The sequence below is a fragment of the Herpailurus yagouaroundi genome, unplaced genomic scaffold, assembly GCF_014898765.1.
Source record: "Herpailurus yagouaroundi ecotype Mexico unplaced genomic scaffold, PumYag 29, whole genome shotgun sequence".
In the NCBI taxonomy this organism is placed as follows: Eukaryota; Metazoa; Chordata; class Mammalia; order Carnivora; family Felidae; genus Herpailurus; species Herpailurus yagouaroundi.
In genome coordinates, this window is record NW_024412377.1 from 80,913,415 (window position 1) to 80,930,324 (window position 16,910).

At 37.0% G+C, this 16,910-nt stretch overlaps 1 protein-coding gene across 2 annotated transcripts in view; it reads right to left on the reverse strand.

The window, feature by feature from the left end:
* Positions 1-668: 668 nt before the first annotated feature.
* LNPEP (leucyl and cystinyl aminopeptidase) overlaps positions 669-16,910 on the reverse strand; it is a 96,274-nt gene continuing 80,032 nt past the window's right edge. For both annotated transcript variants that reach the window (XM_040447928.1, XM_040447929.1), the window contains exons 14-18: positions 14,996-15,180; positions 13,407-13,568; positions 10,964-11,104; positions 10,232-10,313; positions 669-9,364 (exon numbers count right to left, since the gene is read on the reverse strand). In XM_040447928.1, coding sequence (XP_040303862.1) covers positions 9,233-9,364; positions 10,232-10,313; positions 10,964-11,104; positions 13,407-13,568; positions 14,996-15,180 — 702 coding nt within the window. In that variant the 3' untranslated portion in view covers positions 669-9,232. The remainder of the gene's footprint in view (positions 9,365-10,231; positions 10,314-10,963; positions 11,105-13,406; positions 13,569-14,995; positions 15,181-16,910) is intronic.

The following is a 16,910-nucleotide window of genomic DNA, read 5'->3' on the forward strand; positions in this document are numbered from 1 at the left end:
TTTGTAGACATGACCAGGAACATAACTATCGCAGTGTCCCTTGATAAAAGCTGTGCACTCCCACTCCAATTACATGTGAATCAAAGCAAGGGGTGTCCTTTGAAAACATTTAGTGTCCTTTCACCTTCAGATAGTAAGTGTTCCTTGGTTTCACTGGCATAAGTAGTTACATGTCTCATTCTGATTTAGGTACTGAATTATTACTGTATCAACTGGTACTGGGTGTTTATAGGAAGCGATTCAGTCTAAAAAGTAAATAATTGCCCTACAGTTCATATAACTATTACTGAGCCCCCTGCTCCATGCATCCACTGAAAGTTTTAATCCCCACCCCGCCCCATCACAGAAGAAATTTGGCAATGTCTTAAGACATTTTTCGTTGTCACACTGGGGGTGGGGGAAGTTCCATTAGCCCATATTTGCTACTTGCCATTAGAGGCCAAGGATGCTGCTAGTCATCATAGAATGCACGGGAGAGCCCCAGATATCAAATAGTGTGAGCCTGAGAAACCTTGAGTTACAGGCAGTAGAGATACTGGGGTACTAGTGGGGTAAAAAACAAACAATGCAATACAGTGAATACAGTCATTACCCTTGTAGAGTATATAATCTGAGAAGATGTACCACTTTATATACGCAATTTATTTATCCAAATAGTCCACACAGTGTTTATATTTAAATACTTTATTTTCATTTCACAAAAAAGAAAAAGCAACAGTGTTTGCAATTACACATGCCTTTCAGTCAGTGCTGGTCATATGCAAAACAAGTTATCAGAAGTATAAAGAAAAATAAGCCTTTTCCCTTTACAAGTGACACAACACAATTTGCATATATATTATATTACACATACTGTTTTCAAAATTTTCCACAAAAGACAGGTTATGATACAAATTTAGAATTCCACCCACAAGCTCAGATTCAAAGAAGTGAAGATCCGTATAGGTGTCTAAATACAAAAACGTAATAGTTTTACAAGTTTCCAAATAATTACTTTTCAAAGTGTTTGAAAGAGACTACTACTCTTCATAGCAACGTGGAACACTTGGGTTTAATCAAGACGGCTAGGAGACTATGTTTGTCTCAGCGTGAGTTTGCTCATTAATGCAAATGCTCCAATTATGCTGTAATTCTCATTTCATATACACACACACACACACACACACACACACACACACACACATACATACACAAGTGTATTATTGTACTGATGGTTTATACAGTGCAACTTCTGGAGCATTTCATTCAGCTAATCCATGACCTTTACTTCTTTGAAGTATTTCAAATTAAGAACTGCTCAGAGATATCACTAATGACTACTATGACTAATTTCAAAAAGGTGTCCCTTTCTCTCTTATTTATGATAATTACATGTGTCATGAACAAACTTTTGTTTTTTCTACAGCAGCAGGTATAAATAAGCAAAGTACAGGCTAATATTTCAACACTAGGACCTGAGAGTTTGATATAGTAAATGACATCTCTTCGCAAATGTTCTAGGAGTCCTATCTAGCAACGTTTCTAAAAAATACATATAATAGAACAAAATAATATAGCAAACCTTCAGCATTAGAAACAAAGATTGCTCAGAAGCTTGAAGGAAAAAAGCAAGGAGGAAAGAAAGGGAGGCAGGGAGGGAGTGAGGGATTTCACACATGCATTTTCTTTGATACAGACAAATGTGGAGTCCTAACATTTACCATGTGGTGGATGAAGAGTCCATATGATTCAAGAAAGCGAACACACACATCTGGATATATGAAATGCATGCAAAAACATAGAGCTGATGAGGCAACACCGGCTTACATGTTTAAGTGTACTTGAGTATAACATCTAATACTGCAGGCACTGAAGAAGAAGAAGAAGAAAAAAGAACAAGAATGGTCCAGCTAATGGAGAATGGAAGGAAGAGATGCAGCCACACAGAAGAGCTCTGGGTAAGAAAGGACCAACTTGCCTTCCCATAGATGGGTGTTGAAAGACAGGAGGGCTAGCCCCCCAATTCTTAAGGGAATGATTTTTGGGCCCATGTTGTTATTCACTAGAACCATGGCAATAACTCAAAAAGTTCATTCCAAAAGTCAAAATAATTTTTATTGGCTACACAAGAATATGCTATCTATAGAACTGCAAGAGACTTCTGCACATAAATCAGAATTCCAGCCCCCCAAAGAAGCTACTCTCAAGGGTCTTCAAATGAGTTCTAGGCAGCACTTTTACTGGCTTACCAGTTACTAAAAGATTAATCAGCAATGAACGTTAAACACACTTTTTACTTAGTATGATCCTCTTGCCTTTCTGGAATTTCCACAGTACAGGTCCCGTCTCACCCTTTCCTTCAGTTTGAATCAATGTAAGAAATGCTGACCCTGATTAGCTTTCACAACTCAACCATGTCCAAGTGTCTGCTCCCATCTTATTTGCTATACATTTGTTAGCCATTAGTCACACCACCCCAATGCCTCTCAAGTCACAGGACAGGGATCTGGTGGGACTTTATTTTTGTTAGATCCATGCACAGCCCTGCAAGGGACTAAGTATTAATGAAAAATAATGAAAAAAAAAGAGGCAAGCAGATTAGATATGTGCATAAATATATTTATACTTTTAAGGCATATTTCCTAGAGAATGAAACAAAATAAGCACAGAACAACAACTATACTAGCCACTGATAAATGAGGAACTATGTGGGGAAGGAAGAAGTGAACTGTCAATTTATGAAACTCAATTTCCTTTAGGTCCCTACATAGATAGCCATGCGAAGAACTAAATACAAAATGAAAGGAAATATATTCATATGTGTTAAGAATATTCCCCTGCCGAAAATAGAAACCCCTCCAAAAAGAAAAAAGCCAAGTAAATAAACAATACACAACTATTCTGCTCACTATTGCCAACACAGGCAATAAGGGAAAGGGGAGAAGGGGAGATTTGTCATACACTGATCCTCCATTTTCATTCAGTACCTATACATCCATGCTAAGAGTAGGTACAAAATCAATTAATACGAAAACATTTATATACATTTTTTAAAAGTTTGTACGCTATCCTTATCCTTTCCCCACTACCCTACCCAAATTATCTCTCCCCCTAAAAAAACACCCCAAATTATAAAACTATTGCCAATGCAGGCAGTGAGGGAAGGGAAGCAGAGGAGATTTATCATACGTATGGACCTCCATGTTTCATTATGTACTTACAAGTCCCAGCAAAGGACTGGTTACTAAGTGAAATAACACACAAAATGTAGCAAACATTTATATACATTAAAAAATTCACACACACACACACACACACACACACACACACACACACACACAGACTCCCCCCACCCCCCACCCCTCCAAAAAAAGAAACGAAACATCTATTCTTCTACCACTGCCCACCAGGCAATGAGGGAAGGGGAGTAGGGGAGATTGTTCATAGAATCAATCGCAACTTTCATGAAGTACCTAAATAGTCATGAGAGGGACTAGATTCAAAACGAAGTGAACACTAAAAAGAGGCAGAAACATTTATATACATTTAAAAAACCACCTATCTTATCTAATAAGCCCATTCCCCATTAATAACCTCTAAAACAAAAAACAGAAACCAAGTCCTACAATTGTGCACAGGCTATAAGGGAAGGGAGAAAAGGTTTATCATGTCTCCGGATCTGGGCCTCTGCACTACATTTGAGATCTACAAATCCAAACAAACAAACAAACAAACAAACCTGGTTGAAGTAAAAGAGCAAGCCACAAAAACAAAAAAGCAAACAAAAAACATGCAGCAGACATTTATATACACTTTTAAAACCGTAAACCCAGAAATCCCCCACCACCCTGCGAAGAAAAACCCATCTAAACAACTACACCACTAGTCATTGCCCAGATAGGCAACAAGAGAAAGGGCCAAGAGGAGATTTTCTTCATAGAATGAACCTTAATTTTCATCATGTACCTAAATATCCATGGAGATCTAGGTACAAAATGAACTAACAGAAAAAAGGAACAAAAACATTCATATACACTGAAAAGAGTATATATCCCCACCCTCTCAAGGGAGGGAGCGGTAGAGTAAAAAATTAATCTAAAACTACTCTAAACTATTGCCCACAGAGGCAATAAGGAAAGGGGACAAGAGGAGATTTTCATACAACCGGACCTCCACGTCTCATTAGGTACCCACACGTCCAAGTAAGGGACGCGGTACAAAATGGAATAACACAATATAGTAACAAACACTGTATATACAGTTTTCAAAAGTATATATCCTGCCCTTTGTCCCTTCCCACACACCAAAACTTCAAAAAAACCGAACTACTTTAAAATTATTGCCTATGTAGATAAAAAGGGAAAGGGAGAAGAGGAGATTGCTATTCATCTGGAGCTCCACGGTTCATTAGGAACCTACGGGGCCAAGTGAAGGACTGGGTACCCAGTGAAATACTGTAATAAGGAAGTAAAAATGTGTGTGTGTGCGCACACACACACACACACACATATATATATATATATATATATATATATACACATGTATATATATATATTTAAAAGTATTTACCCCCGAGCCCACAAAAGAACCCCTGAAACTAATTAACTACTCTACTAGCCATTGCCCATGCAGGCAATAAGGGAAGGGGAGAAGAGGAGATTGTTATACATCCGGACCTCCATGGTTCATTGGGTACCTTCCAGCGTGGGCATCCAATGAAATAATACAACTTGGTAGTAAAAACAGGTATATACAACATGTACACATCCCTGTCCCCACCCCCACCCTCCCCCCAAACCCCACTCCAACAACTATTCTACTAGCTATTGCCCACACGGGCAATAAGGGAAGGGTACAAGAGGAGATTGTCATACATCCGGACCTCCACGTCTCATTAGGTACTTTAATGTCCTCTGAGAAGGACAACGTACGAAATGAATTAAGTAATACAAAGTAGTAGCAAACTTATTTATATACATTAAGTACATACCCTACTTCCCATCCCCCCTCAAAAACAAAACAAAACAAAACAAAACAAAGTATTAGCTACTGCCCAAGGAGGCAATAAGGAAAAGAGAAAAGAGAAAATCTGTCATACTCTGAACTTCAATTTTCATTAAGTATATATGCATACATGCAAAGGGACATATAAAAATGAAATGTAAAAAAGTAGCATAACATATATACACACACACACACCTGAAAGAATGATATACAAGCCCGAGCCCCCAAGACTAGATCAAGGCAAGAGCACCCACAGCTACTCTATTAGCTACTGTCCATGCAGGCAATATGGAGAGGGGTAAGTGGGACATGTGTCCTACTTCTGGACCTCCACAGTTCATTAGATATTTACATATCCATGGGAAAGATGAATTAAGTGCAAAATGAAATGACACCCACAAGATAGCAGCAAAAACATCTTGTACACATTTTTAAAAAGAACATACTCTGCTCTCCCCTCAATATCACCATCAACTTCCAAAAAAGAAACATCACATAACTACTCTGTACCTATTGCCCACACAGGCAATTATGGGCAGGTGGAAGAGATTTTTCACAGGACAGAATTTCACTATCAGAAAAAGTTTACAAAGTGAAAGAAAATAAAAACATATCAAAACCACATATGCACATTAAAAAAAAAAGTATATACCCCCAAAAAGGCACTCAAAGAAATCAATCAACTATTTTATTAGCTATTGAACATGTAGGCAATAAGGAAAGGGAGAAGAGGAAATTTATCATACTTTTGGACTGCCACTTTTAATTTAGTACTTACTAATGCAGAGAATGAAGTGCAAAATAAAAGAATGCAAAAAAAAAAAAAGACAAAGAACCCAAAAAATAAAAAACAAAACAGTACAAATGGGAGTGTCAGAGGGGGGAGAGAAGAAGCTCTTTACAAAAGAGTTAATTTCAATAAAAACCAAATGACAAAGGCAAAGGGGAGAAAAAGAGCTGCATCTTATGTATGAAATTCAGATTTGCAGAGAATTTGAAATTCTCATTTTGCAGAATCAGCTGAGAAAATGCTGCCCTCGGTGACGGTATGTGTCCTGAGCTGCACAATCCCATGAAACAAATCGGGGTTACGTGAATTCAGCAGTCCAATTGCAGATTATGGGTCCAGGTGCCTTAGTTGCATAGACTCTTAAAATACAACTCAGTAACAGACTACCAATAATCCAACAAACTCAGCATGTAACTTTCATTCCTTACTTTGCTATGCTCAGAAGGGACTCTGCTCTGTACCCAGTGAGACTGATGCAGCACAATATCCTCTACGTACCCAGAACTCTGCTGACAGCTCTTGTTCAATGAAATGAAAACATGAATGGCAAAGAGTATTAACATTTAAGTGGAACCTGTGCTGGTAAGAAGTTCACAAATAAGAGCAACACTTAACTTAAAGAGATCTCTATGTAAAACAAGAAGATGCAGGAAGGCACAAGCCTGGGGTGGAAGCTGACCCCGCCTGTAGTTTAATGTATCCAATCTCTTGCTATTAAGGGAACAAACTAGACTCCTTGGATTTCTATTTCCAGATCTCCAAAGCATACGTTTTTCTTCTACAATTCCAGATTTCCAATTTTACCTTTCCTAATAACCTAGTATGATGTGCCCCTTCTATTACATTCATGTAGATCGTCTCTCTGCAATGAACATAATACTTGAAAACCAGCACTTAACTGTCATGGATCTATGTGCTTACATAAACAAGTGTGCTGTGACTGCTGTGCGTCCATCTGTTTGAGCTCTACAAGATGCAGGGGCAAAGATAAGGTTTGGGGTGATATAATCTTCAAAAGCTAGTTATACTTACATGTAACATGTTCTACTGGTTACTTAACCTTATGTTCCTGACTTAGAGATAGTTTTTAGAAGTGCCATACAGAGATGGGTTAGCTTAACATTACAAATTATGGAATCCTGTGGGAAAATGTGAGGGGAGGGCTGCTAAAACTACAAACAACTGAGGTGAGGCCTATAAATAACACTACAACCAGTATAGATCCAGTATCATGGGAATGAACAGCTTTTGAATACAAAGATAGCAATGGATTACAAGTTACCTCTTTTTTAGCTCATGTTTTGATAAGTATTTAAACATCACCCTCTTCCTACATACTATAAGCACGCACACACACACACACACACACACACACGCACTCAGGAAAGATGATATAATTCAGTACACGATTTGCCATATGCAGAGTTAACATACATTACAGTAGCCATGTAAAGATGGGCAGGTAAAACTGAAAAGTCCTAACTGATTTTGAGAAGTAGCAAAATTTAAATTCTGTATCAAAGTGGAATTTAGTAATATAACATATGGTAAAAAACCAGCAACCAAAAAACCCCTCAAAGTCTAGTATGTTTCCCCACTCTAAAAATATAAAAACACACTAACTTCCAATATCAACTAAACTATTATTCATTTCCGGAAGCACAAGACAAATAAAAACCTACGATCACCCCAGTTTCAATAAGACATCTTTTGAGGATTCTGTGATTCTCAGGATATAAGATTTTGTATTCTAAACCAGAGGTAAATGTTTAGAAAAGACTAAATTGGGGGAAAACACACTAGGATTAAAGAAAGCTAGCTTTTAGCTTGCTAGCATTTTAAATCTTGTTATACAAAAATATTTTCATAAAGTAAAATATAATTTTATACACAATCCCACATATTTTTTGCTTTATACCTGCTAAAATAAAAAAAAAAAAGGTGCCTTTCCCATTGATTCTGTGGAGTGTTTTAAGTGCTTGAAAATGGGTATCTACTCTTTTTACGTACATACAAGATGTTTTCAAACAAAATATAAAGTACTCAAAAATTATTAGGAAGAAAGTCTTTCCCGTAAGAAGCAAAGAAACTCCACAATCTAAGTATGAAGTCTGCATAGCTCAAAAAATTCAAGTACAGTATTTCTCCTTTGCAAGGAGTGAAAATGCCACACAGCTGTGGACATCTTCCCTTTTCTTTCTTTCTTTTCTCAGCCGTTCCTTTTAATCAGTTAGTTTGGCCATGATAAAGACAAAACAAAACAAAACCACTGATTATTGAACTAAAAAAAGGTACTGTTTTTGACAGTAGAAAAAATTCAAAGCCCACCATATTAAATCTGAATCAAATTACTCCTATCCCACATTCTCTTTATTCCTTTAAGGTACTATGGTGAACTTCAAATAAAAATGCTCAATTTCTCAAAGGCCCTATTTTAAAATATGCTTCTACTATGCTTCTAATATACCCTACCATATAACATGAAAATCTACATGAGTATCATTCACAGAGAAAGTGTCTATGATCAGGTAATGTCAAAGGTAACTTAAACAAATTATTTTTAGTAATAGTGATAAAGTCAGGATAAAAGACACCAGTATTAACAAAATGCTTGCCATGTATGTAGACATACTTATTTATAACATAAGGTATATCTATGGCAGGGAGTGGTAAAGGTGTACAGATTTGGAGAATTCATAAATAAAATAATTATAATTAAAGCTAACTCAGTTTGAAACATTTCCTAAAAGATGAAAAAATAATTATTAAATATTTGGAAATTTTAATCTTTTGTCCTTATTACTTAGTTTTTCAATACAACAAAAATTTAAAAATTCTGTAGCACCTGGCTGTTCTGCAGAAAAAAATATAAGTTATAGATCTTAAACTTTTTTTCAGAAAATAAAGAGTTAATCAAAACCTCAAATCAAAGTAGATCTGCACACCTGAGATCAGTTTTCTAACAGTTTTATGATTCATCGACTTCATTACCATAGTATTTGAAGCCAAGTGTTGTACCACATTCAAGTAACGTCTATCAATAAGAAGCAACAAATGGCTGACAAACCAGCAGCCTGCAAAGATGATGGCTCCCATGGTAGATCTTTGCTTGTTTCACCATGTCAGTATTTTCCGGATACTGAGAAACAGAACAGAAGGCCAAAACAGATTTTTCCTCCCTATTTCTTTATCTTAAAAGTAGAAAAATTACTTACTGTTTTTGTAGATGTTGGCGCATGTAGGCGAATATAATTTTATAATAAATAACTACATACTTCCCAAAGACAATTTGAAAAAGACAGATGAAAAGTACAGACGGGCCCTGAGCTAACTAGAACTCCTAAGAGTGCAAACAACTCGGCAGCGGTTCTGGCTTCACCTTGGCTTTTTGCAAAAGCAGCGGAGCCCAAGTTAACAAGCTCTCTGAATGGGCGACAAGATGAGGTGCAGGTGTGCATGCTACAGCCACCACGTCAGAGTTTTAAGGTTCTTCTCCATCCATCGGATATTCAACTGAATGACTTCCAAGGCCTCCTGGACACAACGAAGCCGAAAGGTTGCCTCTGACTGATTTTCAAAGAACGCCTGGACCTGTAAGTTGCATGCAGAAGTATTTCAAAAGAAGAAAAGAAGAGTAAATCAGAGGTAACTCTGAATATCCTTTTCAAATAAGCTTTAACTTAGTCATGGCTATACTGATGTCTTGAAAGGAGTAGAAACGAAAAGCACTTTAATATTGAAAGTATTTACACCAAGTTTCTGATCAAGTATGGTGAAATCTGAAGTAATGTTAGAAATGAATTCCTCTTACTCCCACAAGGATGAATTTTTCCAATTTAAAATAGGAAAAAAAAAGCCAAGTAATAGTAAATGAAGTAGTCTAAAGTTGGAATTATGTCCAGTTTTACCCTTGTAATGAAATTTTTTAAAACAATTTTATTACCACTTAAAAACAAACTTTGTATATGCTCGTTAATTAAAAAAAATTATTTGTGGGGTGCCTGAGTAGCTCAGTCAGTTAAGCGTCTAACTCTTGGTTTCGGCTCAGGTCATGACCTCATGGTTGGTGAGACTGAGCCCTGCTTCGGGCTGGGTGCTGACAATGTGGAGCCTGCTTGGTATTCTCTCTCTCCTCTCTCTGCTCCTCCCTTGCTCGTGCACTCTCTCTTTCTCTCAAAATAAATAAAAAAAACTTTATAAAAATTATAAACAATTATTTGTATCAGGAAGAGAAGGGAATATTGTTGAGAATGGAATCCAAATTCTTTCTCATCAGAATTTTTCCTCATTGTTGAATATTCACCTTTTGAAAGTAATCCCAATGCAGAATCACTAGCGCTGACCACAGTAGACAGAGAGGAGGGACAGGAATTGGCATGAGAAGGTACCACCTAACTTAAACCAAGTAGCCTAAGAGGAAAGGATTACCCGATCTCCCTAACATTTTATACAACCAACCTCAGACAAATGTGCCTTTGTTGAAAACAGGTGTGTTGACCCGGCAACAATACTTTGTATGGTATAGGACCCCAGATGAAACCTGAAGAAACACAAATACAAGAGCAAAAAGAGAGGAAAAAAAATGAGGCAGCTGTTGGGAAACAAAGTTCTTGAGTGCAAAGGAAATACTTTACTATAAATTACACAGGCCAAAGGCAAAGTGAAATCCTGCTCCAGGGTAATGAAGCTCAGTGTATTAGGAGTAATCCTACATACACTCACTGTCAGTAGTACGAAAAGCTGGGCAGAAAAAGGCAGGAGTTAAGGATACCCAGATAAATTATTAATCCATTTAATCTATTATTACTTTAAAAGAAATTAAATGCTCCATGTGCTACTGAGGTGGGTGTGAATTCTTAACTGATTCTTTGGCAATGAAGAGGTACTTTTCAAAACACATAACCCAAGAGCTATTCTCAAATAGTCCGTGGCCATGTGAAGCTAAGTGACGTAAGTGTCAAGCCTGGTTGGGCTTAATTAGCATTCGAATGGAGCACCACTGTTAATGCCTCACGTTATGGAATGACATTGACAAGGGTGGAAATTTCTGGGTGCTTCAGTTCAACTGTCAGTGAAGCATTTTTCCTCTCACAGCAAATCTTAAATCCTGTGAATCAATACAACACTGAGAACATTTTTAAATGCAGAACTGGAGAATACTAAAAATTAGTAGTTATCTGAGACACTTACTTCTGCACAAGCTTATTCCAGTTCTCTTTGACAAAATCCCATGCCAGCAAGTGCCCAGGAAAATGTCGGCCAGCTGTTCTAATGATAAATGACAGCTTCTGTGTTCGGATGATATCTCCACTGAGGCTCTTTTTCATTAACCTGGAGAACAAAGCAGATTTGGTTCCCAAAATAATTATTCATCATGAAGTGATCACTGAACTTAAAATTAGTACCGGTCTCCTAATGAAGGTTCTGAAGCAGTTTAAAGGATGTAAGTTTTGGGTCAGTCTAAGGTTGATCAATAGACTGAAAATTTGTCATTTTTTTTTAAATAAAGGGAGAACTCACCAATGAGGTAAGGACTTAAATACACTGTCACATAATAATAAACAGTTCTTGATGTAGTAAGCTCATTTATGAAATAAATTCAAGTAGAATTTATTACAACTCTGAAGATTGGATTTTTTTTCTGTTAAAAACCTTATTTGATATGAGTAGATAGGTATATTACTACTTTTTTAAAGTTTATTTTTTGAGAGAGAGAGAGATTGAGAGCACAAGTGGGGAAGGGGCAGAAAGAGAGTGAAAGTATCCCAAGTAGGCTCCACACTGTCAGTGCAGAGCCTAATGTGGGACTCAGACTCATGAACCATAAGATCATGACATGAGCCAAAATCAAGAGTTGGGTGCTTAACCAACTAAGCCACCCAGGCACCTACTCTTAAAAAATTGGGCTGTTTGATGTAAAAAGCAAGATACATTGCAGAATACACTCTTAATATTAATAGCTAACATTTATTGATACTCTATAAGTACTATATTATGTTCTAAATACTTGACACCTATCTCCATTTTATAGTAAGAAACTGAGGTTATGTAAAATTGTCATAGTACCATAGCTGATAAATTCTAAAGCTTGGTACTCAAATGAATGCAGTTCTCATGTATCATGCTATAATACCTGCTTATAGTGGGAAAACACATACTCCCAAGAGAATACATAATGATTACTTTTTGAATTTTTTTAAATGTTTATTTATTTTTGAGAGAGAGAGAGAGAGAGAGAGAGAGACAGAGTGCGAGCTGGGGAGGGGCAGAGAGAGAGGAAGACAAAGAATCCGAAGCAGGCTCCAGGCTCTGAGCTGTCAGAAAAGAGCCCGACATGGGGCTCGAACTCACGAACTGTGAGATCATGACCTGAGCCAAAGTCGGACGCTTAACTGACTAAGCTACCCAGGTGCCCCTGCAGAATTATTTTTAATAGGAGGAAAAATCCAAATGCCCCTCAACATGTGATGGATTAAATAAATTATGACAGAGCCATACTATTGAATACTGTGTAGCCATAAAAACAAATGAAATAAACTTTATGAACTCACAAGGCAAATCTCAAAGACTGTCAAAGAACTAAAAAGAATGTTACAGAGCACTGGGTATAGTATAAACCTATGTTTAAATATGTAAATACCCAGACCAGGACTGACACTGTTAACAGAGAAGAGAGAATAAGGATGTAAGCGAAGGGTCAGATGAGAGACACTTTCACATTTTATTCCATGTTCTTAAGTATTGTTTAAATACTTTATAATGGAAATTTATTAGTAAAACACTACTATTTTAAAACAAAATTACTAATTTATACACAACTTTTCTCTGCTTTCTTGAGTCAGAGGCTGGCTACTACTTTAAAGAAAATGATTCTTTACAGTGTATCCTATGGAAAGTGGATCTGGGCAGCTGCTAACTAAGAATATCTCTGGAACACTATTAGGATTTCTCTGAGCAAAGTTATACAAGAGAAGCAATGAGACCCACATGCTTTTCCTTTCCTTCCCGCTGATGACTTTCAAGATACCTTCCTGTTTCTCTCAGTTATTTACAGTGCCTCTACCCTGACACTGGTTGCTCTTCCTCCCAGGAAGCCCTACTTATTGCCCTTCTTTCCCCCATGTGAAACAACCATCGCTAGCTTTTCATCAGCTGAATGTTAAAAAGGAAAGGTCTGACAAATCCACATGAATGTATAACCTATAAGCTTTCACATGTCACCTTTTACTGAAGTGTCTGCATTTTCAAAATGATGGCCTGGACAGAGCAATGCCTTGACAAAAAATAATAATAATAATAAAATAAATAAATAAAAAGAAGCACTAATTGTGGAATCAAAGACAACATGCCAAGCGGATCAAAAAGTTTTTAAGCAGAAAGCAGAAGGGGACTGTGATTTCTGGCATCTCCCAATCTCTTTCAGGCGAAGCACTTTCTATCCATCTGTACAGTCCAATCCCTGAGATGAAGCCCAACACATGCGGGCTCCTCCCCACACCTTCCAAGTCAGGTCTGGCCCACAAGTAAAGGTAGAAAACGGGAGATCCCAGAGAAAATGAGCTCCTCAACCTAGAAGCACAATGCTTTTATGCTTTTAGTTTCTATGTATCATATTCCTTGGGTGGTTTCATACCAGTAAAGTTTCCGTACATCCTCAGAGCTGGCAAGAGCCTCAAGCATTTTATTCTTTTCTGCTTCAGAGCCTATAGAGACATACTTGCTTAGTAGGAATGACCAGCCTTTCTCAGTTTGTGCTCCGACCTTGAACACAGTAGTCATGACATCAGTAGGTAGGCTGTAAGAGAGGTACATAAATATGAAAAAAACAAGAAAAAAAATCCTGAATACAAAGGCAAGGAATTGACTAGTGGTGCTTTTGGAGTCAGAGCAAGTAAGAGTCTTTACAACTAACAGTCAAGAAAATATTTAATTCAGTTGCCTGCTACTTTCCTGGCAGTGTGATTATAGGGAATATCAATCTAATTTAATGCAATAATTATTCACTAAGCATCCACAAAAACCAGGCAGGCAACTGGCTGGATACTGGGGACGGGAAGAAGAATGAGACCCACTCTCTGCCCTGGAGGAACACAGGGACTATTGCAACGTACAGAATGAATAAATGTATTGCCATATAGTGTGGTAAGTTCCATGGTGGAAATACAGCACCAAGTGTGGGAAGAGTGGTGAGAAGAGGGGAAGAAACACAGTCTTCTGCCTTTATTAAGATCTCAGAGCTGGAAAGGTCATCCAAATCCCCCACCCCAACTTTCATCTGATACTTGAATCTATTTCCATAGTGCAAAATAAGGAACATGGAGAAAACCAGTCATCATCAAAAACGTTTCTTCTATGTTATATTCCTAAATTAAAACAGACTTGTTTGACAGCTCACACCTATTTGGATGGGTGCTATCAAAAAACAGAAAACAAGTGTTGGTGAGGTTGTGAAGAAATTGGAACTCTTATGCCCTATTTGTGGGAATGTAAACTGGAGTAACCACTATGGAAAACAATAGAGCAGTACCTCAAAAAACTAAAAATAGAACTACCATATGATGTAGCAACATCACTTCTAGGTATACATCTCAAAGGACTAAAAGAGTCTTAAAGAGGTATTTATATACCTATGATCATAGCAGCATTATTTGTAAAAGCCAAAAGGTGGAAGCAACTCATGTGTCTATCAGTGGAGGAAACAAAATGTGGTATATACACAGAAAGGATTACTCAGCCTTAAAAAATAAGGAAATTCTAACACGTGCTACAACATAGATGAACCTTGAGGGCACCATGTTAAGTGAAACAAGCCAGTCACAAAAAGACAAATACTGTACATTTCACTTACATAAGGTATTTAGAAGAGAAAATAGAATGGTGGCTGCCAGGGATTGGGGGTTGGAGAAAATGGAGATTTGTTTTGGTAAAGAGTTCTATTTTGCAAGATGAAAAGTTCTGGAGATTCACTGCTCAGCAATGTGAATATACTTACACTACGGAACTGCACACTTAGAATATGTTGATAGTAAATGGTATGTTTTATGTATTCTAATACAATTTGAAAAAAAAATTTTGTTTGACAATACAAGTGCACAGAAATCACCTACATTAACACTCGGTTTTATAACATTTATACTCCAGGATGAAAAGATCCTGGTTTCAGTATATGATATTAATTTAAGAAAGAGTAAGAGAGTTCATCGGAGTAGAAGCACATGTCACCTTTGAGTTCCATTAGATGCCACCCAATCATCAAAGAGCTTCATGGCAACAGTGCTGCAGTTCTCTAGGCCGTGGGTGCAAGCAAATTCTAACAGGACTGACCGAAGCTCTCGAGTAGATGGGGTGCCTTCATCAGTCCAAGTTTGCTGTTGGATTTGACTTTGAAGTAACTTAAATACCCTGGCCTAGAGAGAAAAAATGTTAATAATAATTAGGACAACCAGAAAAAATCAGGACAGCAAGATCTTTTTTCCCCAACATTTAGCCAAGGAGAAAAAGGGGGGCATAGTTATTACCCAACAAATATCAAATGACACATGAAGCCTAGGTACAACTGGGGCAAAACCATTCAATAAGAAAGGCTATTCATAGGCTGCTATAGCCAATGGGGACTCTTAATTATATAACATAAAAAAAAAAAAAAAGAATTACTTCTATGTGGTAAGGAGAATTTCTTCTGTGTGTACTCAGCGAGATTTTTCCTGCCAAAAAGTATCACCTATAGCCACTGCTAGAAGCCAGTTGAAACTTTCTGACCTCGTGACTTTAAATCCATAAACCCATAAAGCAATGTGAGAAAAATGTGCTTCTTTACTGACAAGTACATGTCTAAATGCTTCTGAATCCAATATTAAAGGAATACTTAAAATATCAACTAGCTTGATGATCTAACAAATTAATCTAAACAAAGAGGCAAGAAAATGAGGCCTGCAGGAAAGAAGAGTTGTTTATAGTTATTTCCCCAACCCCCCTCAACTTTTTATTTAAAAAATTTTCAGAGCTATAGTAAAGCAACAAGAATAGTATGGTGAACACCTGTATGTTAGATTCATTGGTTTTTAACACTTACACCCCAGAAAATAAGTTCAAGTTCTTCACAGAGCATCATATTCTTCCAGAGTACCAGTGTTAATACCTAAAATGAATCCTACTTGGAGAGTTTTAAACTGCTGAGGCCATTTTCTTAGCAGACCTTCCATAAGTAAGTCTCTTGTGGAGCTATGAGAATGAAAAGAAGAATCTGTGCAAGGAGAAGGACTCCACATTTGGGATAACATGTCAACTTACTTTTGCTTGCTTCAAAAGCAATGAAATAGAGAACAGACACCTTGTGGAATGTGTGAGTAACAAAGCCTGTGAGTCATTGCGAGGACATGATGTGGAAAAATACTTGCCATGCTGACTGATAATCCAAGGAACATAAAAGCAACGCAGGAGATCCTATTGTATACACATGGCTGCATTGGACATGCCGTCTCCCAGTGGCCTTTTTCAATGGCGTGATAGCAAACCATCCCAAATGAATAAAGAATACAAGAAAATTAAAAACTGCTCCTAACTGTCAAGTAGATACAAAGGAAGAATCAGAGGGGGGAAAAAAAGTTACATGCTTGAAATACTATTAAAAAAACTCAGTGGAGAAAAATGTCAATGTTAATAAGAGTTTACTAAAACATAAAGAAACCAGTAGGGAAAAAAAGGTACTTTAAAGCACTGGAAGCAAGGGAACCCTGACTCTAGAAGATGCTAAGGCCAGTTCCTAAGCAGTTACTCCACTGGAATTATAGGGTACAATTTTACTAATTATTTCTGATACCAAATAGTTAAGATGAATTTCTCAAATAGTTGACTTTACATATATTTCAAATGATAACATAATAGAGCAAAAGATTTTATTTTAGAAATAATTCTGTGTTCAGAAAATTCCTGCTGTTTTAGTTTTATAAGTAATCCAGGTTATATTTTTAATATTAATAAACCATATCGCAAGTACTTCAAACCTAGAATCTGTTTTTCCATGGTTCTAAATTATTTTTTTTTTAATTTAAACTCATTAAACAATAGAATCCAATCCCCTGATTTCATAAAATGAAAATGGCAAGTGGGAAGAGAACAAACCAGATGGGTTAGACAA